Source organism: Malaclemys terrapin, chromosome 10 (genome assembly GCF_027887155.1).
Source record: "Malaclemys terrapin pileata isolate rMalTer1 chromosome 10, rMalTer1.hap1, whole genome shotgun sequence".
NCBI lineage: Eukaryota > Metazoa > Chordata > Testudines > Emydidae > Malaclemys > Malaclemys terrapin.
In genome coordinates, this window is record NC_071514.1 from 64,563,870 (window position 1) to 64,578,130 (window position 14,261).

The 14,261-nt window shown below is 38.8% G+C and overlaps 1 protein-coding gene across 13 annotated transcripts in view; it reads left to right on the forward strand.

Annotated features, from left to right (window-relative positions):
• Nucleotides 1-14,261, forward strand: part of CLEC16A (C-type lectin domain containing 16A) — a 191,122-nt gene that overhangs the window by 28,029 nt on the left and 148,832 nt on the right. For all 13 annotated transcript variants that reach the window (XM_054042083.1, XM_054042084.1, XM_054042087.1 and 10 more), the window contains 2 exons: nucleotides 1,303-1,356; nucleotides 7,777-7,890. In XM_054042083.1, the coding sequence (XP_053898058.1) occupies nucleotides 1,303-1,356; nucleotides 7,777-7,890 (168 nt within the window). The remainder of the gene's footprint in view (nucleotides 1-1,302; nucleotides 1,357-7,776; nucleotides 7,891-14,261) is intronic.

Sequence of the window (14,261 nt, forward strand, 5' to 3'; positions counted from 1 at the left end):
GCATTTAATGTTAGCAGTAGGGACAGAAGCGGTAAGTTCAGGTCTGGGCCTAAATTCCTCTGAAATACAATTATATTGGCCTTTTAAAACGTATCAGAAAGATGCTTTTTTAAAAAGTAACCTTTAAGATTGAAAACAGGATCTCTGTTACTTATAAAATTTTCAAATCCATGCACCTTGCCTCTAGTCTGATTTTTCTAATTTCAGTGGTTTTTTTTTAAAAAAACATGTCACTGATTAAAAGGAGCAGAATCAGACTTACTATCTACTGTATGGAACAGATGAAAAGTTTGCTTAAATTCTAATCCAGGTTCTTATACAGTGCCTATCTCCGTGGTAATTGCATGTGTCTTGTGATCCTCATGTATTTTTAATCTTTGTCATAATTGTGTGACATCTCCAAGGATTTATCGTACTTGGCATTTCTATGGAGCCTGGCATCAAAGATCTTAGCGTTTTTAATATGTTAATTTAACCTGTCATATCCCCTTCTGGGTTAAGTAATTATCTTCATTTTAAACAGTGAGTTAGTGGTAGAGGTACGTATTGACCAGATTTTATGACTTGTGCTTCAGCCATGTTTCCTTTCATGTCTTATAATGCAAAAATATGCAAATATCTCTGACTTAAAACAACATGCTTCAGACAAAAGAGACTGTAAATATTGTAAATAGTTCTCTTTTCTGTGGTGCTAGTGGTTCTTTCCGAAATCAGATTATTCTAATATTAATGGAGATTTTAAAGTATTGTCATTCTGTAAGCATTTATTGTGTTCTGATTATGGAGAGAAAATGCCTGTGAAGCCAGAATTACCTACTTGAATCCAACAACTGAATGTCAACAACTCCAGTAAAACTTTTATTGGTCTTATTTAATTGATTCTGTGGAATAACAAATTGTAAGAGCCTCCTTTTTATTAATTTGTCATTTCATAAGTACCATCTGGTAAGGATATGCTGGAGGGATAAAATACTTCTCACTTAAGCATCTGGTAAAAATAAATATTACAGGAAGCTTTGGCTTCAAAAACAATGTGCAGCCATATTTTCAATTGTGCAGCAAATGAAAAATGCATTCTTCTGAAATCCTTTTCCAAAGAAATGAAAAGTCACTGGAAAATGTCAGCATGTTCCTTGGAACTTAGTAGCATTGGGGGAAGTCGGGAGGTAGTGCACATGAATAAATCAAGTGTTTATACTTTACATTCTTCTATTTTTAAAAATGTTGGCCTGTGTTCTATTTAATGGTGTAATTACCTTAGTTTTCTGTAATTAACTGGGCATTCTTTTCTTTCTTCCATAGGGTGGGGAGCGTCCAAAAATAAGTCTCCAAGTTTCTCTCTATCTTCTCTCACAAGTATGTCACATTTCAATGTGGTGTTTGTAATGGTCTCAGTAATTTAATTATAAATTGTGTGTTTTAGGGGGCTATTTTTCAGCTGGAGAGAATTGTGCTCAGTTTTGAGGTGCAGTGTGTACATTTAAGGGACACTTGTATATTTATTTTTTAAATCATTAGCTCACTGGTCATCACATGGGCCAACTACTACTCTTTACTTACTAGTACCTTTCCTTGGAGGTTCTTGGAATACTTTACAAACATTACCTAATTAAATCTTTAGAACACCAGTAAAAGGCAGATATTTTGAGACGTAACAATCCCTTAACTCACCAGTTTAATGCAGCCACCTCTTGAGTGGAATGCAGCAGCTGTTAAACATTGCATAACAACTTTGTACGACAATTTAGGACTGAAATGAAGAATACGGTATTCAACTGCAACTACAGGCAGAATACAGCATTCCAAATTTCAATTTGACTAGGACATACAGAAATTAGGGTTTTGAATCTCTTACTCTTGTGCAAAATGTTGTGGGATCTTTAATTACAAGTAGGGAGTGCTTTTGTTTTGTCTCATGAAACGTGATCAGCTTTCTTGTATTTACAAAAATAAAAATTGAGTGGCTGAATACTGAGCAGATGCTATAACTTCTGACAATTGAAAATGCCATTATGGATTGCACACATCTTAGTTAGGTAACTTTACAATAGATCAGAGTGCCACCATAAACTTCTTTTAAATTGGGAATTTTTTTAAGCGAGTGGTGAAATAAAAGTTCTTGAAAATGGCAAATGCTCGTTTTTGTTCTTCGGATTATTGCTGTTTACCCTAGAGACTGAAAAAAGCTTATTCTGTCAGCTAAATATTAGCCTACCTGCATACTTCATGTACATGCTCAATACATTTACATTCTTAAATATATACATTTAGGTCAAAATATATTATTGACTTGAATTTCTGCTAGAAGTGATTATTTTAAAATGACTTATTTAAGAATTCATAGATTTAAAAGTCAGACTTTTTATAAGTGGGGGTATCCTCCCAGGTTGATTTCTTTATGATGATTTGTAGACATTGTAAAAACCAGTTTCCACCTGTTTTGTTGCCTCAGGAAAGGAAACACTGCAGTGCTGCTAAGTTCAATTTGAGTTAGTTTTAGTGACCTCAGAAATGAAACCTTATAGTAGCAATCACTTGAAACTAAGAGGAATCAGTCTTGTTAAGTCACTAAATGCCTCTTATGAGGTGCTTTGAGCCCTCTAATCTACCTCATGTAAATGGGAGTATTGAGAAGTACTCAGCATTAGAGATAGTCAATACTTTTTCAGTTCACTAACCGTTCTGAAAAGAGTTTTAAAACAAAATAAAACACACAAACCAGCCAAGTAAAATTTGAGAAATTTCATTTTGGGGTGAACTAAATGTCTTGAATAAAAATTGGCCAGAGATCAGATGTATGAACTGAGAATGACTCTAGCCCAGTGGTTAGGGCACTCGCCTGGAAGATTGATAGATTCTAGGACTGGAAGGGACCTTGAGAGGTCATAGAGTCCAGTCCCCTGCCCTCATGGCAGGACCAAATACTGTCTAGACCATCCCTGATAGACATTTATCTAACCTACTCTTAAATATCTCCAGAGATGGAGATTCCACAACCTCCCTAGGCAATTTATTCCGGTGTTTAACCACTCTGACAGTTAGGAACTTTTTCCTAATGTCCAACCTAAACCTCCCTTGCTGCAGTTTAAGCCCATTGCTGCTTGTTCTATCCGTAGAGGCCAAGATGAACAAGTTTTCTCCCTCCTCTTTATGACACCCTTTTAGATACCTGAAAACTGCTATGTCCTCTCTGTCTTCTCTTTTCCAAATTAAACAAACCCAATTCTTTCAGCCTTCCTTCATAGGTCATGTTCTCTAGACCTTTAATCATTCTTGTTGCTCTTCTCTGGACCCTCTCCAATTTCTCCACATCTTTCTTGAAATGTGGTGCCCAGAACTGGACACAATACTCCAGCTGAGGCCTAACCAGGGCAGAGTAGAGCGGAAGAATGACTTCTCGTGTCTTGCTCACAACACACCTGTTAATGCATCCCAGAATCATGTTTGCTTTTTTTTGCAACAGCATCACACTGTTGACTCCTATTTAGCTTGTGGTCCACTATAACCCCTAGATCCCTTTCTGCCATACTCCTTCCTAGACAGTGTCTTCCCATTCTGTATGTGTGAAACTGATTGTTCCTTCCTAAGTGGAGCACTTTGAATTGATCTTTATTAAACTTCATCTTGTTTACCTCAGACCATTTCTCCAATTTGTCCAGATCATTTTGAATTGTGACCCTATCTTCCAAAGCAGTTGCAATCCCTCCCAGTTTAGTATCCTCTGCAAACTTAATAAGCGTACTTTCTGTGCCAATATCTAAGTCATTGATGAAGATATTGAACAGAGCCGGTCCCAAAACAGACCCCCTGCGGAACCCCACTTGTTATACCTTTCCAGCAGGATTGGGAACCATTAATAACTGCTCTCTGAGTACGGTTATCCAGCCAGTTATGCACCCACCTTATAGTAGCCCCATCTAAATTGTATTTGCCTAGTTTATTGATAGGGTCTCGCATGATATTCTTATCAAATGCCTTGCTAAAGTCCAGGTATACCACATCCACTGCTTCTCCCTTATCAACAAGACTCGTTATCCTATCAAAGAAAGCTATCAGTTTGGTTTGACATGATTTGTTCTTTACAAATCCATGCTGGCTATTCCCTGTCACCTTACCACCTTCCAAGTGTTTGCAGACGATTTCCTTAATTACTTGCTCCATTATCTTCCCTGGCACAGAAGTTAAACTAACTGGTCTGTAGTTTCTGGGTTGTTTTTATTTCCCTTTTTACAGATGGGCACTATATTTGCCCTTTTCCAGTCTTCTGGAATCTCTTCTGTCTCCCATGATTTTCCAAAGATAATAGCTAGAGGCTCAGATACCTCCTCTATTAACTCCTTGAGTATTCTAGGATGCATTTCATCAGGCCCTGGTGACTTGCAGGCATCTAACTTTTCTAAGTGATTTTTAACTTGTTCTTTTTTTATTTTATTTTATTTTATTTTATCTTCTAAACCTACCCCCTTCTCTATGTTAGGCATTCCTTCAGACTTCTCAGTGAAGACCGAAACAAAGAAGTCATTAAGCATCTCTGCCATTTGCAAGTTTCCTGTTACTGTTTCTCCCTCCTCACTGAGCAGTGGGCCTACCCTGTCTTTGGTCTTCCTCTTGCTTCTAATGTATTGATAAAAAGTCGTCTTGTTTCCCTTTATTCCTGTAGCTAGTTTGAGCTCATTTTGTGCCTTTTGCCTTTCTAATCTTGCCCCTCTATTCCTGTGTTGTTTGCCTATATTCATCCTTCGTAATTTGTCCTAGTTTCCGGTTTTTATATGACTCCTTTTTATTTTTTAGATCATGCAAGATCTCGTGGTTAAGCTAAGGTGGTCTTTTGCCACATTTTCTATCTTTCCTACCCAGCAGAATAGCTTGCTTTTGGGCCTTTAATAGTGTCCCTTTGAAAAACTGCCAACTCTCCTCAGTCTTGATTCCCATAGGACCTTACCTATCAGCTCTCTGAGCTTACCAAAATCCGTCTTCCTGAAATCCATTGTCTCTATTTTGCTGTACTCCCTTCTACCCTTGCTTAGAATTGTGAACTCTGATTCCAAATTCATGTCTCTGCTCGCATCAGACGAGGGGGGGGAGGGAGGGATTTAACCTGGGTGTCTCACATTCCAGGTAACCACTTTAACTACTTAGCTGAAGGTAATAAAGGAGGCACTGGGTCCTCTAGCCATTTTGTGAATGGCATCTAAGCCCTCTTGTGAATCTAGCCCAAACAATTTTTGTGTCAAATTTGCAATAGATTTGGGTTGACTGAAACTGTAGTTCTCCAGGATTGAATTATTTATCCAAAAAATGTTACCCAGCTTTGCTCAGCAGCTCATTGGGCCTATTTCATCATATCTGGGGCTTGTCTACTCTTAAAACGCTACAGTGGCACAGCTGCAGCGCTTTAGTGTAGACGCTACCTTTGCCGACAGGAGGGATTTCTTTTTAATCATTGAGAATCAAATGTGCGTATCTAGGGGCAGAACATTATTCGTAACTTTGAATAGAATATTTCCACGTTGATATCAAGATGCTGAGTAGTTAATGCAGCAAAACTCTTCCTTTATGGTTCTACTATATTGCATATCATTAGTATGGTCTCAGTCTTGTGCTACAACTTGGTCCATCTGACTTGAGTATAAATTGTAAAATGCAATCCCTGTTTATTTTATGCTCTCATTGTGATAGTATCTGTCAATACAAATTCAGGATTATAGGAACTACTCACATAGGAGAAAAACCGCTTCCCAACCTATACCTCCTCAATCACCATTAAGTTGTTAATTAATATCTCTATGGTCTGTAGTGAAGCAAAGGCTTGATGAAGGATTCCTGAAATAGATCTCTATAGGTCAATAAATATCTCCTCTGACAAAGTGGAAGCTGAACAGCCAGGTTCCTCCACTGAAATAATCTCGTTTTGAAGAGTACACATTAAGTAACTGTTAAGAAAACCACTTTAGTGATTTCTGCCATCAGTGTTGCATACACAGAGATGGCCACTGGCATACCAGATACTCTATATAATGAACAGCTTTGTAAATTGGAACCAACAACTTGAATTGCATCCAGCAGGAGATGGGAAGCCCCTGCTGTTCCCAAAGCACATTTGTAATGTAGTTTGTCAGAGCATTCCTGTGAGTAGGTAGGCCACTGCCTTACGTTCCTGAGTTACTTCTAATGGGTACCTCAAAGTTATGCTTTGAGAGCATATTGCTATGAAATTCTGAAGGGGATTTATATGGGTACTAGCCCATCATTGCAAAATAGGAAGTCAAAGGTTCCCCCTTTCCATTTGAAGGCCTGGTAATATCATGTTCTGTAAGCAGATGTGTTAAAACGGTGAACACAGGGTGCTGGTGACTCAAACTGTTTTTGTCTCTTTCACCTAGCACAACTACGGCGGAATTTATTTTAGGTTTTTCTGTAGCACCTATCACAGGGGTTGGCAACCTCTGGCATGTGGCTCGCCAGGGTGCTTACCCTGGCGGGCTGGGCCAGTTTGTTTACCTGCCGCGTCGGCAGGTTCGGCCGATCGCAGCTTCCACTGGCCGAGGTTCGCCGTCCCAGGCCAATGGGGGCTGCGGGAAGCAGCGCGGGCAAGGGATGCCTACCCTGGAGAGCCGCGTGCCAGAGGTTGCCGACCCCTGACCTAAGTGCTTAAATGTTGAAAATGTTGGAGCCTTATTCCTACATTACACTGAGCTTATTCCTACATTATATAGAATCATAAAACTAGACCATTCCTGACAGGTGTTTGTCTAACCTGCTCTTAAACATCTCCAATGATGGAGACTCCACAACCTCTCTAGGCAATTTATTCCTTTGCTTAACCATCCTGACAGTTACACAAGAAAAATAAATAAAATAAAATAAATTAATGGAGATATCCCATCTCCTAGAACTGGAAGGGACCTTGAAAGGTCATTGAGTCCAGCCCCCTGCCTTCACTAGCAGGACCAAGTACTGATTTTGCCCCAGATCCCTAAGTGGCCCCATCAAGGATTGAACTCTCAACCGTCCCTCCCCACAATTACTTCTTGTGTCTTGCTTACAATGCTCCTGCTAATATATCCCAGAATGATGATTGCTCTTTTTTTTTGGCAACAGCGTTACACTGTTGACTCTTGACATTGAGACTTGCCAGATACCTCTCGCTGTAAAACAACTATTAAGAAAAATGTTCTTACACTGTTGAAAAGTCTTAAATCTTTAGGCCAGAACGGACTGTTGTGCAGGATGTCAGTCTAGATCATAAACACAGGCCATAGAACTTCACCCACTACTTTCTCCATCAAGCAAATCTTGTGCTATGCTTTTGTAAAATATTATGCATGGGATATTGCTAGGTGTTCCCATACCACAAGGCCTATGAATAAAATGTATCACAATCACTTAACTGTCCTGGCTTTCTCCAGTAACAGATTTTTATGAAATGGGTTGACTGTAGGCGAATGCTATAGAATCTTGATGTTTCTTAAAATAAATGGGGAGGAATACATAGTGCTTAGCTGGAAAAGGATAAAAGGAAACTTGTGAACACTGGCCAAGTAGACTATCAATCAGGCTTGGAATTCAGGGAAAGGGAGATTAATTTGATGTAGAAAGGGATTGTGGTCTGTGTTCCTACCGAATACTAATTATAGCTCAAGTATATCCCAGTTTGGGTTTATTAGACATTATGTAACATAAAGAAATTGAAGGATTTAATTAGGTGGGGAAAATGCCTTCAGTGTCTAAAATTGTATGTGTCTAACATTCTTTTCTCCCTCTCCCTCTTAATAGGTTTTCCTGATTATACATTATGCACCTCTGGTGAACTCGCTGGCTGAGGTTATTCTTAATGGAGACCTTTCAGTATTCTCCTCAAAAGTTGAGCAAGATATCCAGAGAAATTCAGTAAGTGGTCAACTAACTTTTGTATGTCTTTATTGTAATAATTTTTTTTTAAGGGAGAGAAAGGGATCGAGTAATCTGGTTGGCAAATACTTGTCTGCTTCTGGAGAACAGTACTGATGAGTTTCTATCGCATTCAGTGGGAGACTATTTTGCAGCCTGATTGACCTTTCTGTTAAGACGCACTTCATCTGCTCCATTTTTTTTCTATTACCCTAAATCTTTCCTTCTCTTCATTAATAGTATCTTTCAGTTTTTATGTAGACTTATCACGTTTTGGAGATGAAGCCAAGCTATAGCTTTCCTATTACATAATTGTAAATGAAAATGCAATATGGACTCAAGCTATTTGGTACAAATTACAGTGTTTTTAAAAATAAACCCTGTGATTTCATTCTGTGAATGTTTAAGTCAACTGTTTTATAATTAGGTGTGTAATGTATCGAAAGTTCTTCTACAGTTGTTTTTATTTCTAAAAATATATCAGCCAGTTACATCAGGGAAAGTAATGCTCTTCCGTTTTTTTGATTCCCAGATCCCTTTCAGTCATTGAATTAGATTCAGCAAATTCTGAGAACTGAAACCTATAGCAGCCATAACTTTCAAGCAGATATACATAATTATAGATATAAATATAATAGTTATGTGAGATCTGTAGTAGAAATGGCAGGCAATGTTTTAAAATAACTACATATATTATTCCTTTCTAATGGATATTTAAAGTAATTTTTATTTATTACATAGGAAGAAAGATAAATTACCAATGTTACTTATCTCTGAATTCCCTGCAGCGTGTGCTTGTATTTGCATACGTTAGAAAAACTAGCTACTCTTAAGGCAGTCAAATCATGATATAAACAGACTGTAATTCCTATATCAAAAGTGAAATACGTCCTCTAAGTCTATATCTCCATTTATTGAGACATGTGGGATACAGATCAGGGGTTGGCAACCTTTCAGAAGTGGTGGGCCGAGTTTTCATTTATTCACTCTAATTTAAGGTTTTGCGTGCCAGTAATACATTTTAACATTTTTAGAAAGTCTCTTTCTATAATATATAACTAAACTGTTGTATGTAAAGTAAATAAGGTTTTTTAAATGAAGTTTCTCAAACATTTTAAATTAAATTAAAATGCAGAGCCCCCCAGACCGGTGTCCAGGACCCAGGCAGTGTGAGTGCCACTGAAAATTAGCGCGCGTGTGCTGCCTTTGGCACTGTGCCATAGGTTGCCTACCTGTGGTATAGACACTGAATGCCCAGTTAGCATAGATATAAATAAGTGTGTAGGTGATGAAGCACTGCTCATATGAGTAGAGTACAGATGTGACAGAACCATAGGGTGTATATCCTGTTTGGCTCTTTACATACCCAACCAATGCCTCCAACATCTATGCTGCAGTGAAAGATTCTGGAAGGGGGAGCTGCTGGAGCCTTTCCTCACTGCCATGAGAGCCTTTCGCCGTGGCATGTAGCTACATATACACTACATGCCGCCACAAGTGTAGACAAGGCTTAAGTATGTGAGCCGGTCGGGAGAAGGGTACTTCTCTTGGTATAACCTTCTCTTCTCCGCCTCGCCCCCACCCCCCGCACAATTTTTAGCCCACCAAATTTAATTTCAGGTTTGGCTTTTTAGCATATTTAAGGATATTTGAAAGAACCTCTGAAAAAGGCTTGCTTTAACAAAAGTGAACTTTCCTAATGTGTCATTGTATCAGGGGACCTTTGTTGTGGGCTGATCATTCTTGTCCCTGGCTATTGGGCACAGTTAAGTGGGGTAGTCCGACATTGCTCTTAATATTGGATTTCTTTTTAAACAGACACTGCAGGGTGGAATGGTAGTATTGTGAGTTAATGCTTCCAGATAAAGTAATCTCTTATTCATGTTAGCAAAGTTCTGTGACATTCTGTTTGTCACATACTGGATGTATCTGTGTGTGTTACTTGTATGCCATAAATGGGTTTCATGCAGTAGCAGCTTATTACTAGGAAACCTGTGGTCAGAGGCTGGGTTCTGTCTGTCTGCAAAATTACACTTATTCTAGTTCACAGCTATTATGCAAAGGCACTTGTATCTGATGTTTGAGTGTTTTGGCATATGTTTGTTTTAACATTGACAGGTTTGTGGATTTCCTACAAGCTTGGGTTCACTTTTATTGTTACTTGTGCAGGTTTTTGTTAGTGCTTTTTTTTGGCTGCCACTTCCTACCTTCCAAGATAAAAGGAACTGGCTGCATATAAACTGGAAGTCATGTCATACCTAATCACATTAGTTAAGTAGGGCAGATGTTAAATCTTTCTGTGCTCGCTGATAGAAGTTTGCTTGTAGGAGAGTGAACTGAGCTTTTGGGGCTAAGAGGTTTCAATGGACAATAGGAAAACTTCCTGTTAGGGAAACTAAATTTGTGGAGGGTTCAGCTACAGACTCTAGGAAGTATTTACAAGGAGGTAGGGTTTCATTAAGCTCATTGGGGAAACCTGTGGGGGAATCTCCAATGGAAAACCTGTCAGCAGGAGGGAATATAGCCCATTGGGGAAGCTGGACAAGAGGCCTCCAGTAAAGAGAATGTATACAATCAAGTATTTAGCATGGTTCCAAGAAAACAGACTGACAACATGGTGTATGTGTAACTATGTTCATGTATGGTCCTGACCGGCTAAAGCCGGTCAGAGGTATTGAGAGGTTCCTGATGTATTGGGAATAGGGTTGGGCAGGACCATGTAGTGTTCTCTTCTCTGTCAACCTGTGATAGTACTCACTTGCTGGCATGACTCAGGTTGGGTCCCAGAGTTAGTTTTAGTCAATGCCTCCTGGTTTAGGGGTTATTCTCCAGGGCTATTCCTAGGTAGCTGAGTACCAGTATCACCACTGAGTGATACTGTCACTGAATGCAATTTGTCGGTAAGAATTAGCAGTGATATATTTCTTTGTATTTATCAATTAAAACTTTGCTCAAGAATGGGGTCTTCTTGCCTCAAGTAATTATTGTATGCCGTAAATGGGTTTCATGCAGAAGCAGCTTATTACTAGGAAATCTATGGCCAGAAGGCGGGCTCTGTGTGTCTGCAGGGACATTGTACAAGAGTTGGGAGTGAAGAACAGGCTTAACTTACTATTTTCTTCCCCTTTGAGTGTTAAATTTTACTTTGAATTCTCAATTTTAGTAAGTCACAACAGATTTCTGTTCCTCATTTCTTACTGAATGCTGTAGTCTTCCACCCTACGTGTTTGAATGCTAATATTGTCTCCATAGACTTGCATTGTGTTTAGATTTACCGTAAAAATATTTTTAGGTCCTATATCCTTTGTGTGTTTGTATTTTAACATACTATAATGAGAAGCAGCCATAAGCTAAAGAGAAGAGGAAAGTTTCATCTTGAAAGTTGGAGATGCACCTCAGTTCAAAGTTTTGTGTCTCTTGGTATTTGAAATGTCTTCAGAGACTTACATTTCCCAGGTACTAATGTATGGCAAAATGGTGATGAAATAATTGCATCACAAGTACTGTCTGGGTCCAGTGTGCTATTGTAAGCATATATTTTGGGTATTTCAAAATTGAGGATCCCTAGCATTGTTTTTACTAGAAGTCCTGGATTAACTGAATGGCATTTCACGTGGATATAAAAATCAGACTCAATAGAATCTGAAAATTGTTCTCAATTACCCTGGCTATAAATATGAGCCAGTGGTATGTGGTAAGGATGCCTAGGTGAGGATAAAGCAATGCAGTGTTGAATACTGAAGTCTGTAAGAGGTTTGCATCTACTTTATCACAAAAGCAGTCAGACTTGTGCCCCATCAATATCTTCAAACTAGAGGAGTGGTGTGTACTCTATCCCAGTACTGTCCCTTTGGATCCATGTTCTTTTTGGCTAGTGAAGGCCAGTGAGGAAAGTACTGGATTCAATGCTGGTGGAGATTAATACCTTCATTAGGGAGGGTAGGGTGCCAGCTCCTTTTTAAGAAGCTCTGGTTCATCCTCTGCTCAGGAAACCAACACTTGATGCTGAGGGTCTTGCTAATGGTTGACCAATATGGCTTCTTACTTTTTTGGTTAAGATTACAGAGAAGGTTATAGTAAGACAATTGTTGCCTCAATCACCTTGGTCCTTGCCAGTTTGAATACAGAGCTGGGTATGGAACTGAAAGTCTACAAATGCAAGAAGTACAATCTCCTAGTGATGGATGAAGATCAGGTAGAGTCCATGCAGATACTGTTTGAGCTGTCAGCAGCTTTTGATGCCATCTAATAAGGTGATGTTGATTTGCCTATGCACTGCACAGGTGAGTCAATTTCAAAACAAAAATAGCTTGGGGAGGACAGCTTGGGAACTAACAGTTACCCTTGTAACATAAAAGCTAACAGACCTGTCTCGCAAGTTGTGTCAAAATGCATTTGACAGCTTTGCTATGGTACTAATTTCTGGAAGTCAGGGTTTGTAATAGAAATAGCAGCACATGTTGGTGACTACAAAAAGATACGGTCATTTGATTTAGTGTTGGCAACTTTCTAATGTCTGAAAATTTGGACCCCTCTGCTCTGTCTCTTCCCTTGAGCCGCCCTTCCTTCCCCACCCCCCCCAGCCATCGCTCACTGGGCTCCCTCTGCTCCGGGGCTGGGACAGGAGCAGCAGCCTGACACAGAGCCTGCCTGCCTGCAGGTAGTAGGCAGCCCCCGCTGAACAGGGGCTGGTGGGAGTTGATGACCCAGCACCTCCCCCTTGCCCACTGTAACCAGACATTTGGTGTCCGGTCAGACGTACTGCCAGGTCGCCTTTTCAACCGGACTTTCTGGTCGAAAACCGGACACGTTGTAACCCTATCATTGATGCACAACAACTCCCATAATGATTACTGCTCAAAAAAGATCAGCAGTAACCGATGTTTTTACTTTAAGTATCCAAATCCTGTGTATACAGATACCGTTCAGTGAAACTTATGCCAGGAAGTCTCGACTGTGCCTGTTTAAAAACATATATATGTTATAAGTGAACAAACACCCCATATCAATGTGTATCAAGTTCTGAAAATAGATGTGAGTAGCAGAAATTACATGTAGAGGTAACTATTTTCTATATACTTCCTGTTATTGGACAGTGTTAAAATGAAGCTCTTGCTGTGTTTTTCTTGTGACTGTAGTTAAATATGTGAAGTCAGGGAGAATATAGTATAAACAATTTAACAATAGTCACGTTAAGGTTTACCTTCCTTCCTGTCAGTGAGACCTGTTTCCTGTATAGTTCGGATGTTGCTCAATCCTACCTGTTTTAGATTTCTTCGTTTTTGTTTAACCTACTTTCTCCTTCTCGTAATATGAAGCTAAGTTACTGGTATTGCCTTGCTTTACCAGCACACGTTACACAAGCTCAAACTGCAAATATATAAATATTACTTGAAGGTGTAAATTAACATTAACCTAAAATTAGTATCAACCTTGAGAAATTAATTTAGAAGGCACATAATTTATGCTCTGGTCTTGCGTTTAAAGTATTAGGGGTGAGTAGCTATTGTATCTGACCGCACACATTACATATTAGCTCTTTCTAACCATTCTTTTTCTCCAGACTAAACAGGCCATGGAAACTGGCCTTTTTATAGTATGTTCTTGATGAGTGTTCATCTCCTTGTCCCAACATGTGTTTCATTCACATTGATAGTCCACAGTACACTGCATTAAGAATATACTTGCAATATATTAAACATTTTCTTTATAAAGAAAACTGTTTCAGTCTTCTAGAAATAGCTGAGTCACTAAATAATTTGTTTATTAGGGAAAAATAAACTAAATGATTCTTGGAACTTGCATTTTATAAGATGTTCCCAAAAAGAACAAGGACTTAATTTGTTCCTCCATTTTTCATGCCTCTTGTAACAAGAACTCATTTATATAAATAGGGCTCTAAATCTAGTTATTTCTAAAATTTCCTATGTTGCAGTTCTATCTCAGGGTAAAAATAGATTTGAGAGGTTAAGGGGAGATAATTTCGTGTTTAAAATATAAAAGCTTCATAGTGTTTGTTTTTTTCCCTTCATTTTTTTTTCTTTTCCTTTTTTGGCCATTGTGAAGGATTCTCGTACCAAAGTATTTCTTATTATGGTAACTAGCAATGGGTGACCTGGGCAAGGTTTGAATAAGCTTTCTCTACAAATTGCAAATCCTTACTTGAACCTTTTGGGGCTACAAATTGTGCTAGAGATCTTGCCAGGCATCCCTTTCATGATGTGTCATCAGTTTTTATTGTTCTGAAACAAACTATGCAGCAGTTTGTTTAAAAAGTGAAAGGACAGTTTTTACGAAATTTTTTCTTTGAGCCAAAAGTCTTGAGTATGTACATTATTTACTCAATTGATTTGCCCCTCAGTATTAATCTC